This window comes from Coturnix japonica, chromosome 2, assembly GCF_001577835.2.
Source record: "Coturnix japonica isolate 7356 chromosome 2, Coturnix japonica 2.1, whole genome shotgun sequence".
Taxonomy (NCBI): domain Eukaryota; kingdom Metazoa; phylum Chordata; class Aves; order Galliformes; family Phasianidae; genus Coturnix; species Coturnix japonica.
The window spans coordinates 95,479,256-95,499,942 of record NC_029517.1 but is presented as its reverse complement, the minus strand read 5'-3'; the positions used below and the strand labels follow the sequence as shown (position 1 = coordinate 95,499,942).

The 20,687-nt window shown below is 34.5% G+C and overlaps 1 protein-coding gene across 1 annotated transcript in view; it reads right to left on the bottom strand.

The window, feature by feature from the left end:
* Window positions 1-1,541: 1,541 nt before the first annotated feature.
* LOC107310136 (rho GTPase-activating protein 32-like) overlaps window positions 1,542-20,687 on the bottom strand; it is a 30,443-nt gene continuing 11,297 nt past the window's right edge. The window contains exons 16-17 of the mRNA XM_015855501.2: window positions 2,502-2,535; window positions 1,542-1,713 (exon numbers count right to left, since the gene is read on the bottom strand). Of these exons, the coding sequence (XP_015710987.2) occupies window positions 1,542-1,713; window positions 2,502-2,535 (206 nt within the window). The remainder of the gene's footprint in view (window positions 1,714-2,501; window positions 2,536-20,687) is intronic.

Here is a 20,687-nt window from a genome sequence, read left to right as displayed (position 1 = left end):
CATCTATGCAAACAGTACCTTTTATGTTGTTAAATAGATGTTGGCAAGTTTTTGTTTACTTGTCCTGCCTGTTTACTTCAGTAACCTCTCACCTTTCTCCTAGGAAGTTTAACCAGGTCTACTTTACAGGAAGCAAACTTCCTTGACGTTCAAATGTGACCTGGAATTATGGCTGCTAGTATCTATTCAAGTCCCTGCATAATATACTCCAGCCTTGCTATAGGAGGCTGTGCCACCTTCCATCAACTTCAGCATATTGATGCTCACTGCAATTGCTCCTCTCTGGAGGAAACATTGCTCCTCTCTGGAGGAAATTTCATAAAAACATGTAACAAGACTGTCAATTTGCAACAATTACAACTGGGACTGAAGCAACCTGTCTCCATTATATTCCTAAATATCTGCTATTACTACCATACCTTGTGTCATGATAGCTCAGCATATTGCCTTTAAAATAGAACTTTACCCACACCACAAAAGTTCCTTTCTTGAGGTAATTCAGCTCACCTCAGCCAACAGCACCATTTCTCTGTTGATTTACTGGAAGTTCTGGAGGAAAGACACATTAATTCACACTGTGGAGAAGGCTACTATATTATTTCATATGAAATAAGTGGACAGGCTGCAGCTTTTGAATTTATTTCCAAATAAGTTATACTGTAGTATAAACTCTGCCATTGTCTTCCAGCAATATTAAAAACAGAAACCATCAAAACTAAAAGAAATTATTTTATTAGCTGTTTTCTACACAGAATATACAGCTGTAAGATGCTAAATTACATATGCACTTCGTTCCACTTAGCCTAGATATGATATATATAAACTTGAACCAGATGGACCATGGAACAAGCATCCTGTTCTTCAGACTCAGATCACATTATTTATATCCATTTAATAACTTCGTATTTGTTTTATGACCCTCAATCACACATTTCATGAAATTATAAGATGAAAATGATACATTTTACTGAAAATCTTTGACCAGTTTTGCTTGCAAATCTGACATAATATTTTTAAATTAACTGTACATTTATCATGCTTCATACACACATTGTATTAAATAGCTTTCTTTTGGATCCAGGTATCTGTTTATGGCTTCAATGGCTAGTTAACCTGTTCTGAAATGTATTTTCTGAGAAGAACTAGTATCTATTATTAGAACAATATTTTACTCTCAACGAGAACAGTTCCTTTGAGGATATCTTTTCTCACACAATCAAACATCCCTTCATCATTCAAAGTCAGTTTTAAGGCATTTAATAGCTAAGAGAGAAAATGACTTCTTTTACAAACCAGCATGAGGCTCTGTCTAAGCCTGGTTCACTGTAATTCACAAACAGCACAAACTCTACATAATGCAGACTAAGGGCTTGAACTGTCCTCATTTGAAAAGGAATGAGTGAAAGGGCAAAGCACCAGCTCCAGCTGCCTCTTCCAAGAGCGTTTAGCACTTTGTGCTGTGAGGTATTCCAGAGTACTGGAAACAGGGAAGGATATTCCACAATCATCTTCTGCACTACACCAGAATGGCATGGATTTCTTCATTTTTGAGTTACATAATAATCATAGAATTCGAAGGGTTTGAATGGACCTCGAATGTCATCTAGTTCCAACCCCTTGCCATTGATAGGGTTGTCATTCACTAGATCAGACTGCCCAGGAACCATCAAGCCTGGCCTTGAATACCACCAGGAATGGGGCATATAAGAACAGCTTTCATGAGAGAGAGAAAGAAAAAAATAAAAAGTACCTTTGTCAAAGTTGCTGTCTGCAGAGAGCATGACTTCATTTCTCTGCTTTCTCATAGGAACCTTCTAAACTCATAGAATTTGTTTTGGTATGCTTTTGTATTTCCTACTTTAAAAACCACACATTTAATTATCAACCAGGAAAATATTTCTGTCAAAGTAGATAATTAAATACTTACATCATTATACTTATACATACTTATATCCAAAGTATTTCAGAGGACTATGATATACTCGCTCCTCCCCACCCTCTTCTTCTTCTTTTTTTTTTTTTCTGTATCAAAGTAAGTCCTTGAAGTCCATCTTATTTCATGCAAGTTCTCTTGTGCCTCAGTCCTTTCTTTCTAGTTTATAAAGGCACCAAACTATAGACCTGTGTGTGAAAAGCTAGAACATGAACAAATTAAAGGAAATTTAATGGCTGTTCCTAAATCTCTTCAAAATAAGTAAAAAGGACAAATTTCGTTCATTTTCAGATGTCCCACAGCAGATTTTCACAATGATTATTTTTCCTATGGCAGAAAAGAAATTACATAGTGTCTGAATCGTAAGATGATTTAGTTCTGATTGCTTTCAAGAGAAACACAATCACTTTTTTTCCTCTTTTTTCCTCTTTAACAGCTGGTGTTATGCATGTCTAAAACATTTGGATAGGCATTTCTTTATTATCACTTAAATTCAAATGAATTAATATGTGTTTTGCAGCATCAAATAAAATATTTCCTCTAATACATGGGACCAGAAGTTACTTACCTTGATGCCTTCTCAGAAAGAACAAATGCAAAAACTTAAAAAGAAAAACAAAAGAGAAGTGAAATCACATATGCACAATAACAGCCAACAAAACGATTTGGAAATGAATACAAGCAATACAATATTGCTGATATAATATACCTATGACACAAAGACTGGTGGTATGATAAATGAGGAGTACATACCAAATGAGTATTCTTCATGATGAAGCCTATCCAAGGTTTTAATCTAACACAATACAAACTGCTATAGACAGGAAAGATAAGTGCTCCTAACAGCTCCCCTACAGAAGGACAAATTCAAATCCCAAATAGGAATATGAAAATCGTGAGTTTAAGCACAACTGAAATGTAGAATACACTTCAATATAATATATAAACAAGATACCAAGAAAAAAAAAATCAAGAATATGGGAAAGATAGACTGAAATTATTTGAGACTAGAAAAAAAAACAAAACACTTGAAACGAAAAGGGATTTCAGCCACTGTTATGATTTGTTGAGAAAGAGGCAGAAAGTACTTAAACACTAGATATCCTTTAGCCATGGTCATAACAAACCTGACAGAGTTTTTAAGCCAGGGTTCCTTAATTTGAAACAGCAACTTTTTAATTTCTTTTTTACATTCCTGTTCACAAACTGAGTGGATTTCCATTATATGATATGCCTTCTGCTAGTGCTAAACCTACTCTTGCACCTACATTGCTTTGGGGCCATCAAAAGCCCTTTGTCATCTCTGCATACTCTGAGCAAATTGTATGGAGAATGGATGGCTGAGAAGAATCAGAAACTTAGTCCATTCACAATGAAAATATCATCTCTCACCGGGAGCAAAAAATACACGAAGCATATATTCTTTGCAAATATATGCAATATATTTGTGTGCATGTTGGCAGACAAAGCCTTTTAGGCAATCCTTGGGAAAAGACAGTTATAATCTTAATAAAATATTGGCATTGACACAGAACTTTTTTTTTTTTTTTTTTTTTTTTTAGGGTTTCTGGGTTTCTCTCCAGGGAAATGCAGTGACAGCAGTTTTGGGTGACTTATTTTCTCAATCTACAAGTCTGGACTTTTTAAAGTTAGGAGATATCTGTGTAGAATTGCTTTAGTTTGAGTAGATTTGAAATAACTGAGGCTTCTCAACATTTTAATTCTCAGTTTTTCACAAATCAAAAACACAGGATGCAGCAAAAGAGCACCTTTTCAGAACTGTTCCCTGGTTATGAATTCAGATGGCAAAATCCTCTAAACTGAAGTGTGTTTTCCTCAATTTAAAAATAATTTTTCAGGAGCACTCCATTTCCTGGAGACAAGAGTATGTTTACCTCTCAGTAGCATTTCTTCAAGTAAACAACTAGGGGCTCTTTCCATTTTCCTCACTCTCACTCCCAGACTTGGACACACTTCATTTTTATTATTCATACTGTGCTATTTGCAAACTCAAGGACCAAATAGATTTCTGTGTGTTTTGCATCCAGACAGTTTTAAATGTGTTTTACCAGCCAGTCAATGCTTTCCTTTCACTTGGTAATTACTTCTGTTGCCACCAAATCTCTCTACACAACGCATATAATGATTTATGAAATCTATCTTCATATAGTATCTAGTGTTCATTTAATATTAAAATGACAATAAGATTTGCCATATGCAACAAAATACAGAAGGATAAACACTAACAAAGAACTGAAACATATGAAGTACTATTATTTGATGGAGGTGGAAAAGGTTATTTAAGTGATGATGTGATCCCATGTCCATCCTTACTTGACCAGAGCAATCTTTTATTGAAGAACACTGTTCTGGAAGATAAAAATATCTTCAGTTGTCTGCAACAGTAGAAGTTTAAGTTCAGCTGTCTCAGAATGAAAATATGTGTTCTCCACTATTTCTGAATAGTGTCAAATCAACTGTGCATTTATCACTTCTTTCATCAATATAGTAAATTTAGAAAGATGCTTAAATAGATTTCAAAGGATAATCACAAGCCATTTTTAATCTTCCAGACACAGATATTAAATTGTGAAGCTAATATCTCCAAACTGGCCATTATATATATATATATATATATATATATATATATACAATTTATTACATTTAATTAATTTTAATCAGTGAAAGAGCTGAGTATTAAGAGTGAATTTTAGAACACGATTAAAAAGTAAATTCTGCTTAGGTTTCCACTGTCATCATTGTATCCTACAGAATCTTCTTCCAATACTGAAGCTAAATTAGCCACTTCTATTTTAGCAGTTCATACTCTGTGTTCATACATCTTTAATTTCAATATATTGATCCACTTTGAAATCTGTCTCTGTGAAAAAATTAGCATGTTGCACCAAAACATTCAAGATGGTTTGGGGAAACCTGTAACAAATATAGTCATCATAACTATTTTTTCTAGTTAAGACAGCATTAATTAATTTACTATTATATTTTTGTCATGTGTAGGTCACCAAAGTAATGCTTCCTATTTATCTCCATGGAAACTACAACTCATTCAAAGAGCACAACAACACTACTCAGCAGAGCAAAGTCTCAGCTACAAAATATTGTTTTTCAATATAGATGTCATCATTAGCTATGCATTTTCACCAGTGATGAAAAATAGCCTGCATGCTATGATCATAAAAATTTGCATGGCCATCTGGAATGTGGCTTGTCTTTTGTGTCACAGTCCCTACTCCTGAAATGCACCATCCACTACCTCACTGTGCGCACACCTACTGTTTGCTCTTCATAAACATTCAGCAAGCATCGATAAATGTCAATGGATGCCATTTTTTTCTTTTGTTTATTTCACGTGGAGAAATTCAGTGATGCACCTTTACTTCATGCACACTTCCATGTCAGACACCATTTTTGTGAGAATGCCTCTCTGCTGCCATCTGTCACACTAAAACAAAATGTAATGGAATATTGGCAGGAAGATTCAGCCTCTACTACCATACCACCAGCATCTGCCTCTCACATCGTCAGCCAACATAACAAAATAGAAGGCACTGCTTATTTTTGGAGCAACCCTCTTATACTGTGTTGTTTAACTGAATTCAAAGAGAACAGATTAACTGAAATTAAAAGTGACTTCATCAGTTATACTGCAAGGAAGTCTGTTGATAACATATCAATAACGTTAAATTTTTTATATATGGAAGGATTAACATTTGATATATATATGTCAAAATACTTATGATCTCTGTCAATAGTTCAAATCTTGCTGGGCACTAAATAATAAAAGCAGCTGAATGTTTTTTATCTCAGAGTCTTCAAAGTTGTTGAAAAAACTCATTTCACTACTTTATTTCTAGTTTGAAATTGATCTGTTAAAAGCTGAGAATGAAAATATGAGACGTATTTTAAGAACACGTACATTCTTCTTCTTGTTTTAATTTCAGAATATATTAAAAAGTTTCATACACAATTATAGTAACTGCTGGCTATGTACTATTAAATTCCCTTAGGAAAACTAAGTCAGTGCAACTTCTCATTGATTTTTTCTTAGAACTAGCACAAAAATGAAGATTCCCAGAAAACAATAACCATATCTGATAAGTTTAGCCAATCTACTTTTTCAGTGTGTGGGAAGAGCCTATCTCTCTTTTGAGAGGCGGATGTCTTTAATTCATTTATTCTGGATGGCTTTTAAACAGTAGTCCCTGACTCTATCTGTAGCTGTATTTGCCTTTCTCACATTCAGACTCTGAGGAAGGGTTAAGTATATTATGCCATATGTTATCTGGATACTCTTGGGCAGATCCAACTTGAAAATAAATTTCAGCAGAATTATTATTTTGAAGCTAATACTTCCACAGAACTGACACTCACCAGTAAAAATACTAGGTTTTGAACAAAACCAAGAAACAACTTTAACATGAGCTTTTTTAAAACACTGTACAATATTATGACAATAAGGAAGATATACATATTTCCTGGAAGTTTCCTATGGATTAATAATTTTACTTCAGAAAAGCATTTTGAAACATTTTTCGGGATCCCTCCTGAATAGGCCTGTCAGCAGCACAGCCTGCAGAAGGGAGGAATACAAGGCTTCGTGCTGAAATGAGAATGATACTGCACAACTCAAAACAGGAGATAGTTCTCAAACAGTAATTCCTATGTGGTTGTTTTTAGGATGTCTGCTGCTAGAAGAGCAAAATTATTCTCTTCAAAAAAAAAATGATAGTTTATCTGACATAGGTTAGATTGAAATTTAAATGTCTTTTAGTTTTTCATATGAAATTAATTTCATATTTGCTTAAAGCAGTGATTCTCAGTTTGTAAGATGCAGAAGTCAAGTAATTCAAGGCAGTATCTGTGGGTCACAAAAATTGTCTGTTTTATCTGTCAGTAGATAAAAAAGGGAGATTTTTTGTCACTGATAACCATGCAGTTTCTCAGGCCAAAGGCAAGTGATGAGTAAGAACTATTCATGCAATACCATTATATATAAAGATGCAGTCACATTAAAAATAAAGTTTTTGATGTAGAGAATCATTTTATTTTTAATTGGTATTGATATATAAGTATAGCGATTCTTTTGGACTATTAAAACACATACTGTACATGAAAAAAGAGTGAGGCTCTTGAAAAATTCTTGCTTTTCTATGTTTGATACTAAAAATCATTGTCCAACAATACATTCCACCTTTTCTCTCCCCTACCATTTCCTATACTTATTGCTTCTCCATTGTGGCACGGGATGTTCTCAGAAGATAAGCTGGTGCAGATTAATATGAGTTTTCCATGCATTTTGCACAAAGATCAGCCTTAGGCATGCTGTAAATGATTAGTGAATAGATGATCTGGTGGTATAACAAACAATTTAATTAATGTGTCTTGTTTCCAGAGTGTCATTCATAAAGTTTGAGAATAAAAACTTCAGTACATGGCAAAATGTCATAAAAGTTTCCTTAAAATAATGCTTCCAATAGAAGATATGGAACTTCATACAGTTTGAATTGTAAAAAATACCAATCAGATCTTTATAATGCTATTGAGACAATACATAGCTAAATAGGTCATAGTTGGGAAATGCTCTGTTTTTCCTCCTTTTGAATTAGTAATCCAATCTGGCAGTATTATGATGATCTCAAAAGGTGTACATCTCCTAGCCACCATTTATAAAAATACTAGTGAGCACAGAACAGCAAAATACCTCTTAATTCATTCTTTGGATCTTCTCAGCATTTCATAAAACAAAAACACAATGTTAGAGGTTTTCTGGGGGTGGGCAGGAAAGATGTGTGGGTTTAGCACAGAGATGCCAAGGATTGCTCCCCACAGTCTTCAGAGATAAGAGTAAGCTGAATGCAGTAGGGCATTGGCCAGGACCAGGAGGTTGCTACATAGGAAAACCATGCTGGTAAAACCATGCCATCCTAGGCAATACCCAATGAAAGGCTGCAGGAATGCACAGAAGACTGAAGAGCACGCATCAACATTTTTAACTTGATCAATCTGTTTCAGCAAAGGATGTGGTTACAGAGACAGGAGCTTAGTACGATTACAGTCAAATGTCCTGTATAAGCCTAATCACTCATTTTGTGTTCTGTTGCCAGGAGGGACAAAAGTATTTTATATCCTGGTGCAACGTAAAGCCTCATGTCTCTGTTGTGGTATTGTGGTTGAATAGTCTTCGTCTTGAACAGACGCAGAAACTGTCATCAATAATCCTTACTGATTTAAAAGAATATTCAGGAGGCAGTGTATATTGCTCCCATCTGTACTAAGAATTGCATATGCTCACTGACTGGCATGCACAAGAATTGTCTCCCTCCAAATATGATGCTACAAACATTATAAGACTTCTGTATTGTTATTATTATTGTTATTATTAATAATGATACTTCTATATAACCCTGAAATATGTTAAATGTAATCTGTCAAACGTAAGTTAAATGTAAATCTGCATTAAACTCCTATGGATTCTCAGAAGAGGCCCTCAGTATAAAAATGGTAATAGACTTGTGTATCAAATGTCAAGTTATTACCATACTTTGGGCAATACCAAAAAAAAGAGTTGCTATTCTCTTTTCTTTTTGACTGGTAACGTGTATCTTGATAATTTGAAGTATGTCTTTCAGATATACATCTATGCATACAGTAAAAGTCCTCATTTCTGTATTCATTGCAAATCTAGGTATATTTTTCCATTGTGTTTTCTAGGTTTTTAGTCAGACACATTTTTTGCAAGTACTATTCCAGGGCCTGGATAAATTGAATGTTTATAAAAGTTGTTGTGGAGTCCTAAAAATCTGTCTTGAATATAAACTGTTCACAGTCACTACATATAATATATATGTTTCACTTTTAACTATATATTAATAATTACAGACCTCTGGAATTTTGATGGCAACAGTATTTTTAACAAGGTAACAATACTCCTACTTGCACAGGTTAAGATGTGCTGCTGTTGCTGTTTCAAACAAAATCCAGTAGAAGCTGGTCACTCAAATCAGAATTTCCAGTATTTTTGCTAATATACACATTTCCTGGAAGAAAATGGAATCAAATAAATAACATATCTTCTTGACAGAGATCTCTAGGGAATCATTATTTGGAAGAAAGACCTGAGAGTTTTAAAAACCACTTTTCAAAGAAATTTTATTCTATAATGAAATAGAAAGAATGGAAGAAAACTCTTTATGACAGCATTGAGAAATAATGTACCAAGTTCATCTGCACAAATCAGACTTTGGGTTTAGAATCCAGTAAATCACTACTGTCATGAGAATTATGCAGGTTCAAATGATAAACAATACCTAAGTTACAGAGTGAAGTAGAGGTTATTCTTCTAATGAGTTGGGATTTTTTGTCTTCTTAACTGATTAAACAAAAGAAAAGTGAACTGGAGAGAAAAACAACTGTGAGGAAGAAAAAAGGTATACAAATTAAATTTGTAGCACTAGTTAATTAATCTGTAACACCATGCACAAATAGAAATAAATGGTATTCTTTAAGACACCTGTTAGTTTAGGGCAAATTATTATCGTTGTTGTTATTGTTATTGCAATTATAGTACCACAATAAAATGTAGATAAATTTTCACTCCTCAGTATGTCAAATAGTAAACTACTGCATTTGTTCTCATTTTAAAGGGAAAGGGAATAACTGACTCTCTCTGAAACAGCTGGAACACAAATCTTTTCTTTTCAATTAATATTATTTATATCAGAAATTTCCCATTTTTACTTGTCCCAGCTGACCACATCAGCATATTCCATTCAATTGCCATCTGTGTTCTTAGTGCTGAAATAGTTTCAGATGAATGTGCAGGCAGTCCAAAGTCCTGACTACAGATAATACTCCTAATTAGCCATTCCCAGGGGGTCAATGTGCGAAAAGGCACCAGTTTAACACTGTTAAAATGATTTCCAAAGAGTTCCCAACATCTTTACCGAAGGAATCAATCAGAAATTCTTCAGAAGAAAATGTAATTGCTTTCAAGGATTAAAATTTTAATCAGGAGTATTCAATTAGCAGTTAATGTTGAGATCCACAGTTTAGATTTTTATGCAAATGTACCATTCTTATACTCAGTCTTGAAGATAAATGCAGTTCATAGCAAATGCGGTTCTGTCTCTCAGCTCATCAAGTCAGTGATAATTTACTTTGAAGAATATTTTACGCTTGCTGCATATGGGTGTGGAAATCAGTTCACTTTTGCCCCTTTCACTGTAATTAATCTTCTCTGCATTATTTATGCGTGCCATAAGTAACATTTTCATTGCTGTGCATCCGGTGACTTTCACAGAATCACAGAATCACAGAATCACAGAATCACAGAATCACAGAATCACAGAATCACAGAATGACCTGGGTTGGAAGGGACCTCAAGGATCATGTAGTTCCAACCCCCTGACCTAGCAGGGCCACCTAACATACACCTTTACTAGATCAGGTTGGCCACGAGCCCCGTCCAACTGGTCTTGAACACCTCAAGGACGGGGCATCCACAACCTCCCTGGCAACCTGTTCCAGGGCCTAACCACTCTCCTAGTGAGAGAACTTCCCCCCTAAACATCCAACCTAAATCTTCCTCTTTTAACTTAAACATTTCCCCTATTTGTCAGCCCTTTCCAAGAGTTTACTCTCCTCCGGGAGTAAGTTCCCTTCGGTATTGAAAGGCTGCAATGAGGTCCCACCCGCAACCTTCTCTTCTCTAGGCTGAACAAGCCCAACTCCCTCAGCCTGTCCTCATAGGGGAGTTGCTCCAGCCCCCTGATCATCTTTGTGGCCCTCCTCTGGACCCTTTCCAAAATCTCTATGTTTTTTGTACTGAGGGCTCCACACCTGGACACGTAACTCCAGACGGGCCTCACAAGAGCCGAGTAGAGAGGGACATCACCCTCCTATCCCTGCTGACCACCCCTCTCCTGATGGAGCCCAGGATCCCATTTGCTTTCCGGGCTGCCAGACATTAAAGATATCAAATGAGCATAAGATAAATAATATATATTAACTGTATAGCCAGAACTGAGTTTGTAAGAGCTTATTCATATTTATTTATTCAAGAGCAACAATTTTGGAGATATAGAACCAGAAAAAAAAACCTACATGATTTCTAAAAATCAGATCTTAACAACTACAAATAAAAATGTCAGCAGCTTTTTTTTTTTAAAAAAAAAACAAACACTCTTCTCTTTAAAATGTTATGTGTGCTGGGAGCAGAGGCTAAGTTGCATGTAATTAGATGTAAAAATATTATATCTGTTATTCTAGAATTGCGTCTCTTTATCAAAGTCCAGCTTCAGTTTTGTGAAGTAGAATTTTGAACTCAGAGATAAAATTAATTACTCTGTATTTTTAAATTGTAAAATATTGCATTTATATTTGCTCATTTTGGACTTGATGAATATCAAAAACCTCTTCATTAAAAACTCCCCATAGGGCATAGAGATGTATGAGACAGGCTTCCACAAAGTTCTTTTATTTTCTGATATATGTCATACAATATTCTATTTTATCCTTACAGCGTAATCAGTACACACCAAAAACTCAGAGAAATAGTTAAATAATTTAATTTCACCTTGAAAACTGAAGGCTGTGTCTGTTGTAATTGGCACAATTTATTCTTATGTAGAATCTAACATAAATAGCATTATTTGGAGTTCTGAACATGTGAAAACTTCACTAAAATTGATAAGTTTTAAATCTGACCCTCCACAGTTGTCTAACTTATGTCAATACTATTTATGTTTTAATGTTCCAATTTTTATTTGAAAATGTGTCATGAGTGTATAACCAAGTTCTTCATGTATACAGATTTTTTACATTGATTTTAATCCATTGTGAATTTGATCTCACAAATCTCTTTGTCTATGAGTTATAGCTTATTACTAAGTTACTTGTCTAAGTGTTTCTTGAACACTGACAGTATGGGACATCAACTACCTGCAAAAAAGCCTTTTCAGGTGTTTGACCACACTCATGGTAAAAGTATTTTTTCCTAATATCTAGTCTGAACCTCCCCTGAAGCAGCTTTGTATCATTCTCACTCATTCTATCACTGTCTATTGCAGAGAGGAAACTGGCACCTCCCTCTTGATTTCTCCTCAAGAAGATGTAGAAAGCAACCTCTTAGCTTCCTTTCCTCCAAAGCAGACAAATCAGTTGCCCTCAGCTTCACTTTATAAGAAAAGCCTTCCAGTCTTTTTATCATGTTTGTTGTATCCTCCAATCACTTCTGAGTACAATAACATCCTTCTTATTTTATGAGCCTAGAGCTGCATTCAATATTCAAGGCAAGAACACATCAACACTATACAGACACCTCTTTTGATCAGCTTGTTATCCTGTGTTTAATGTACTTCCAAATTCAATTTTCCCTCTTGGCTGTTGGAGCACACTGAAAACCCCTTTTGAGTCTACTGTCACAAGCACTTTTAGGCCCCTTTCTGCTGAACCACTTGTTTCCCAGGCTGTGACTGTGTCCAAAATCACTTCATCCCAGATGACTATGTTGAAAAATATTGTTTTTCAGAATTTGATCTATCAAACAGTGTTATAGTTCTCTTTGTATTCGCAGTAGTTTCAACAAAAATAAATAGGAGGCATTGCTTTCAGAGCAACCTATTTTTTTTCAGATATTCAGATCAAGTTATCAAGTTGCTTTTTATCAGGTAATTTAATAAAAGAATAAGCTACTTAAGAAATTAATGTGTATGTATTAGTAATAAAAAACATAAACATAAACAAAACATTTCAAAAAACAATCCAAAGAGCAATAGTAACTCTTCTTAGTTAACAGATATTTGTTCCTCCCTCAGTCTTCCCAGTCTCAACCTCTCTAAAGTATTTGAGTTAAAACTTATTTCTCTGCACAAGTACAAAATCTACGTGGTGACTGTTCCAATACTTTTTTATAAATTTCTGATGTACAGAAAAGCTCTGCTTCTCAGGAAGGCCATAAAAATGCATTTATTTGAAGAACCAAATGAAGGAAAGAAAAGTTGGTGAGAAAGAATGAATAAAGAAAGCAAGCATAGTAAGAATCTTGGTCTCAGCTTCTGTTGTTCTTGAGCAGATTCTTTCATGTTTTTTCGCATTATCTGAAGCAAAGTGGTAGTCTTTTACTATCTTCATTCACATAAAATTCTTATATTTGACAAACGACCTACAAATCATTTACTTACATATTACACACCCTCGCATATTGTGATGGATTCATAAGTCCCAGAGACTAAAAGTTTTCTTATTTTTATAGGGATATTCTTCAGTGTTCCAACAATATAAATTTGAAGTGAATAGTTGTATACTGTTCCATTGAAATGCAGAATGTTTAGGCATGAAGATACTCTGTCCACTGTGTTTTATATAATTTTTTTTTTTATATAATTACCCTTGTCCGGACCTGCCTTCCCCAAATTTTTATTACTGCAAGGCATAACTTGTTCTCCCACTTACGACAACTGTGCTTGCAAGGGGGAGAAATTTTGAGGCTACCTGGATGTCCTGAAACATCCAAAGAAACCTTGTAAGTGGTGACAGGCATAATTGTTGAGTGGTTGCCAAGCCTGATACAGGCTTCTTTGCCGTCAGCTGTAAATTCCAATTTCTACTTATTTTCTCATCTTATTTCTCATTCATAGTGTATCTTCCAGAGAAGGAAATAGTCTTCATTATGAACTTTTTTGTTCTTTTTTCTTGCACTTTTCCTGTATGCTTCAGCAAAGTAAATTTGCAATGCATGAAAGTTCACTTAATAAAACTAATTGGAAAAAACTACTCCAATTAAGCATAATAAGGTCAGGATAGGTAAGGTCTTCAAACACACTTGTACTGGTAATGCAAAGAAACATATCCTTATTAGCCCTGCACTATTCATCAGACTTTGAATAGATATTCAGTGAAAACAAAACTAAACAACAACAACAAAACCCACAAAAATTCAGTGTTTAAGGTACATTTCTATACAAGGACTTTCCCCAGTTTAAGCAATTAATAATAAATTTGATGTTAATAATGTTTTTTTAAGGCATGTTGAGACAAGTGTATTTTATTCTAACCTACCAAGCATATAAGTTTTTTAGCATCTGCAAAAAAAATTGCTGGACGCAACCTCTTTATGAGATGCAGTGGTATAGTTTCTACCAAAACCAGTGCCCAGTGCTTAATTATTAATCATTATCTAGGAATAATATATTCTAAGATAAATAAGTAAAGAAATCCCCTTTCTGCATCTGGCCTAACTGTCTAGAGTCTGTCAATGGGATTCACAGCCATTTCTTTTTCTATAAAATAACAGCTGACAATATGGAGATTTGGAAATGACTATTTTCAGGTGCTGGGGACATCTCTTCTGTTCTAAGTTTTTAAAGAACTGTATTTTCTCAAGCTTATTTATTTATTTATTTAAATCAGGAATTTAGTAACTGTAGAACTTCTGTATTTATTCTTTTGAAGGCAGTAAAGGGTATTTTAATAATGTGTTTATCTACAACTAACAACCATAATTAGCTTAAGTTATGGAATGCCCCAAATAAGTGAGGAATATGTTACATTTAGAAACACAGTTTGTGCTACCACTATTTTGTTAAATATTTGCTGAAAACATTATTTGCATCATTTGTGAGTTACATAAACCTTTTATAATTATGGCCTAAGGTATTATAGAAAAAGTTATTGAAGTAATTCCTAAAGATTGCTGCTTAGTGTACCAAGCATTAATCATCTGTTACGTCTATTATAAATGCAGAAGCAATTAAGTAGATCTGTGGTGAGAACAGGTTATTGCCATGTTCATACAGAAGCATTTTTCATTGGTGTCATTAGAGATTAAGATTGTGAGTTCATTTATCTATTTAGTAAAAAAAATAATAATAAAATAATAAAATAATAAATAAATAAATAAATAAAAGCATTACGTGACACCAGAAGAACTTGAGGTATTTTAGAATTAAAGGCAAAACAACTAAATTTTGATAAATTGTATATCAATAAACATGGGTGAACAACTGTATTGTCCAAGAATTTAAGTTTTATTTAAAATATATATTTGGAATGACTCCACCAGGATTGAGAAAATCATTCCAAATGTAATCAGAAGAGGAAATAAATCTACCCGCCCCCTATATGTAGCAATAATTCATTTATATGTTACATAATTTATGTAAATCAATATCCTAAGCTCTACTCAGTTTTTGTTCAGAAAGCATGAATAAGTATCAGTCTCACATGCAATTACTTTTTGGGTCTGACTTTTGAATGTACAACCTGCTGTCCTTGCCCTGTGAATTCACTGAAGGCAATGAAAATGTTGAGTGAAAAATAATAAAAGACTGGCTGTCAGGCAGGCAAAAAGCTATTATTCGAGAAAACAAAGAAAGTGAAGCAGAAGTTTGGTAAGCTAACATGATTGCATGCATACTTTAATAGGCTTCTGTATTTTAAATGGAAGATTTTCTTGATGAACTTGGATGACTGATAATAATATTTTCCTGTTCAATAAAATATGGTTTAAATGCCATGTGAGGCTTCTGGCACCTTGAAACATGCTCAAAGAGCTTTTGCTTCTATGAGCATATCCATTTTCTTCATGTATATAAAAGAATCACCAACCAAATCTATTGTACAGAATTGTCAGAGCTAAAACCAAATTAGGTTAAACTGTATGTTTTCTTTTTCTTTTTAAATCTGTATAGCTCGAGAATGCTCTGATTTCTGAGTTTTAGTTACCTAAGAGTAAAAACAATAACTCATAAACGAGGTTGAGTAACTGTCTCATTTAAGAGCTTGAAAACATAGCATGAACTTAGATGCTGAATCTGTCAATTAATCCAAGATTATCTTGTGTGCTTAAAGTTTTGTACTCAGTGTGTAATTATGTTTTGGGCTCACCATCACCCATTCAGCTTATAATGGGAACTGTGTCATTTCAGTGTCACCTCTGAAGTGACTGAAAAGCATGCCACCTCTTACTCTAACTAGCTATGTCTGCTAATCAGTGGAAAGAAATTTAATAGGGTCTTTTCTGTTTGTTTTGTTTTGTTTGTTTGTTTGCTTTTTTGTTTGTTTGTTTTTTGTTTTTTGTTTTGTTAAATATGGGAATTTGTAAGAAACATCTCTATTTAATATAATTTCCTCTTCCAAAAAGCTTACCTATTCATACACCCGTGTATAGTTGTGTGTTACAATCCAATCTTTTACATGGAAGTCTTTGAAAGTCTACCTAAATGTTTAAAACAAAATTTCAAATTAAGGAGAACAGAAAAAGGGGCTCTACATGTAAATTTAATTAAATGATACCATCCATATTGCCTTCAAATAATCAGTAAGAAAAAAAATGGAATCAATTTATTCCATAACTATGTGTAATCACAATCCAGCCCCATTAACTGTGCTGTAAGGAAAAAGCAACCATTAGGAGATCAGGGATTGCAGTCTCTTAAAACATAACATGACAGAGCCAGTTGTCTCACTACTTACTGTCTCCAGTAAGCCATTTATTTAGTGGAATATAATAAATATTCCATTATCTGTATATTCCTTTGTCAAGATTCAATGCCTTCTGCAAAGACAACTGTCTAATTTAATGCAACATAAAGCAGCCAATTCAACACAAGCAATATCAAGGCCATTTTCAGGCCAAATTATTGGAAGAACCTCTTACAAAATGCTCACGAAACACGGTATTGAATTCCAATTCTTTGTTGCATTGTAATTACCATCTCCTAATTACAAAAGTGAGTAGTAGCACTTTATTCATTTTGGTTGCAGTTAGTAGAACTTTATTAGAGGAAATGTGACATAAAAGAAAACAAGAAGGAAATTTCTTTTGAGGAACATTATTCTGAGTAGGTAGAATTTGCAGTAAGATTTGCCCTAAACTCTCAAAGGAAAGAAGTATGAAATATAAAATAAATATAAGTTATAATTTTAAGTATTATACTTTAAGCATTACATATTAAGTATTATATATTGCACATTACGTTATCAAATATCAAATATTAAAATATTAACATTAAATATTATTTCAATTATTTATTTTTATATTGCAAACTGTTCCTATTTCAGGTGAAGGAAGAATTTGCAAGGATTTTAATTGCTACATGAGATATAGAGGTTAGAAAACTGGAAAAACCTTTGCAACAGATAAGGCAGTAGAGGTCAATGCAACATCTATCACTTTAAGAACAAGCTGAACAAGACATCTCTTATGAATGAGCTGTGAGTAGGAGATACCTCCAAGCATGGGAATGGACTAGATCATTTCTTCTAACTCTCTAAGTCTTTGTATTGGCAAAGTAAATTTACTTAAAAGGGCAGATTGACTGTTACCTGTACTGTAGTTCATTAGCTAGTTTCAGTGATCTAGAAATAAAAAATTGGTAATATATCTTGTACCTGCACCAAGCAAAGTTCTTTATATTAACTGAAGTCAAAGTTTAATATTCTGCAGCAAATAGAAGTTTGATTGAAGCCCTCTGTATTTACTACTACATTGCAATGAATTACAGGTATTCTCACTTGCAAAAATTGTAAACAAAACAAACCTGAGGACAACCAGAAAATTAAGTACTACTGAAAGTCATAAAAAACCCAATGAAACAAACTGCAAAAGAGGACAAAAATAAGAAATCGGAATAATAATAATAATAAAAGCTTTCAACATAAAAAAATGGAAAACACAGTTTGGAAAATGGTTTCCTGTACAGTTGGTTTCTGTGGTTTTGTTAGTCATATAAAGGCCTTGCCACACATGGAAAACAGAAGAACACATGACATAAACTCAGGGAAGGATTAATGACATTGTATTAAGAATTTTTTCCAACCTATGAGGAAGGGCCAAATTTGGACATTTTTTTCAACCAGTTTACTGCAGTAGTTTTCACAATATATAACATACTGTAGTCCTATCCTTCAAACATATAACAACCTCTTCCTCTTTCCCAGAGGAGCTGACATTCCTTGAAAGTATTCACTGACGTTCACAGGCTGAAGGAATTCACTTTTGCTTAAACTGCTGCAACTCGTGCAGTGTCAGTAAAAATTATTTGTAGTGAGGTTTCAGGGTTCTTTCTGCAGTAGAAGTGGACAAAGCATCTAATCATCAGAAAGTTTAGCTAGAGTCTGGAGGAGTTGGGCCCTGCAGTTATAAAGGCTGCCATAAGTTTTAGCAGATATAAATATCCAAACAACAGGATTTAAATATCATACCTGCCTCTTGCTATGATCAAAGTAGCAGTGAAAATCACTACTTGACTTAAAAGAGGAAGAGAAAACTTTCAAGTACAGCTGATAACTAAACATCTTGAAACAGAAAATCTCCCTTGACTGTTACTCCTTTAGGTAATGTTTGATGTCTCAAAGGAACTTGCAGGATTAAAGCTATAGTATTTAAAGTATATTTCTAAAATAAAGTTCTACATGGTAAGCCTTGATTCTTACCTCACATATAACAGTAAAATATCAAAAAAAGGAAAAAATGGTTACACAAATACAGAATTCAAGACAGTCTAGACATGACTGACAAGAAGAGCAATTTCTCCTTGCCTAATAGCAACTATGGAATCTTCATAGATACACTGTATCAGTATCCTAAAATGCTGTAGTCAGCAATATCCAAAGTGATTCAAGTATTTTGGCATCGCCTAATGTAGAACATTAAAATTAAGCACTCAAAAGAAAGGACAATGCTCAAGACACAATGATAACACCTCTCTTTGCTTTTCTGTTATAGTGCTGTATATGATTGCATGGGCATTCTGTTATCCTGCTTAGCCAGCAGACTGAAAGAGCGCTTCTGAAAAGCACCTGCCCATCTAATATTTTATCTGTGCTCCGTGTGTGGCCAAACTATGTCTTACATATCTGAAACCTTCCTTAGAACAGGTATATTTATTCCACTTAAAGACACAGAAACAGGATACAGAACTGTCACTAATTTTTCACTTTTCTCTTTTAAAGAATTCATAGCATTTATTTTATTTATTATTATTATTATTATTATTTTCATAAGACATGCAAAAGTCTGATTGCTGTTCTCTCATTTAATCCTACCCATTACTTATCCTACTTATCGTACATTCACTTATCCTACCCATTCTGACATTCAATTTGTAGCTTTAGTTATTTTTCTTTACACTTGTAGGAGTTAGAAAAATGTGATCCCAGTATCTTGGACTCTTCTTACAAAGCAATTTGCTGAAGTCATGGAAACCTGTGATAATAAGACCAAGAAAAATCTCAGCTCTTAAAGGAATTCTGTAGAGAAAATGAATAGATTTTTTACAAAACATCTAATCACAATAATAAATTATTTTTCTAAATTTCCCTCATAAGCTAAGTATCACAAGAATATTTTTTTATTGATGAAAGTAATGAATATCAGAATAGTAGATGGAGCTCAATAAGATACTAGATTTCTTGATGGGAATACTCAGGGCTATACAAGTTTCCTCAGGTGAAAACCTTAAGAAATGATGAAAGATTTTTTGGCAACTCATCAGTCTCAGTTTCTATCATTTACAAAATTGATGAACTTCTTATTCCCCTAAAATTTTCTAGGTATCATAACATGTTAAGTTTTACAAAATTTTTAACAACAGTATATGAGTAGAAAAACAGCAACAATAACAACTATGGTTTATCAACTTGGCACGTGAACTGGAGCTAACGAAGTTCTTCTTGGATCTTGGTGATTTTTCATTTCATTTTGATCTGCAAAATTATATGTCCATTTCTTCCAAAGAATGAACAGAATAAAGCTTTTGTAGAGGTAGGCAACACAGGAGAGCCTACATCAGGAAGAAAAGTCACTTTTAGTCAGTTTCACTTACAGAAAAAGAGGTATACTTTGCAAAACCAGCTCTGTCTATTCATTAGAATAGTCTTGTGATTTTCTTAGGTACTTCAGTGAATGCAGTGAAATACAAGGAGGAGAGATTTCTATCTGAGACTCATTCAACAGACATGGTAAAGACAGGATTAGTATCTAGTATTATTAGTATTAGGAAGTATTACTTCTCAGAAAGGGTGTTCAGGAACTGGAATGGACTGCCCAGGAGGTGGTGGAGTCACTGATCCTGGGGGTGTTCAAGGAATGACTGGATGTTGTGTTGAGGGACATGATTTAGTGGAAGCTGTTGGTAACAGGAGAACGGTTGGACTGGATGATCTTTTAGGTCTTTTCCAACCCTGGTGATTCTATGATTCTATGATTCATATGCTAAGAAGCAAGCAGAGGCGCTTTTGTTAAATATTTCAATGGAGAGAAGAGTTGATATCCGCTTCTCCCGACAACAGAAACATGGTACCAGCTTTCCAAGCCCACCCGCCATACAGTAGGCAGACAAAGCACACGTAAAGGAGCACATACATCCCCTCTGGCATAACTCGAGCTCACAGCCCACCTTCAGATCTCTGTGGATTTCTTGCATTTTACACCAATGCAGCCTCGCTACAGCTCCATGGGTGTCACACAAGGACTGCAAGACCTCTTTCTCCGCAAACCCCACCTGCAGGCCTTGGTCAAAGAGGATTGCCACCTGCCCTCCTGAGCAAAAACACTAAGAACGAGAGCAAAGCACACTGGATTTGCCTTGGCCTGGCCTAAGCCCCAGTCCTACCAGACAGACCCTGGGATGAAAATTGCTCCACAAACTGCGGATGGACACCAGCAACCAAGAAGTTGACCGGATCCAGTCCCAAACAATCACCTAGCCTCCCCAGGAAGCTCTTTGCCATC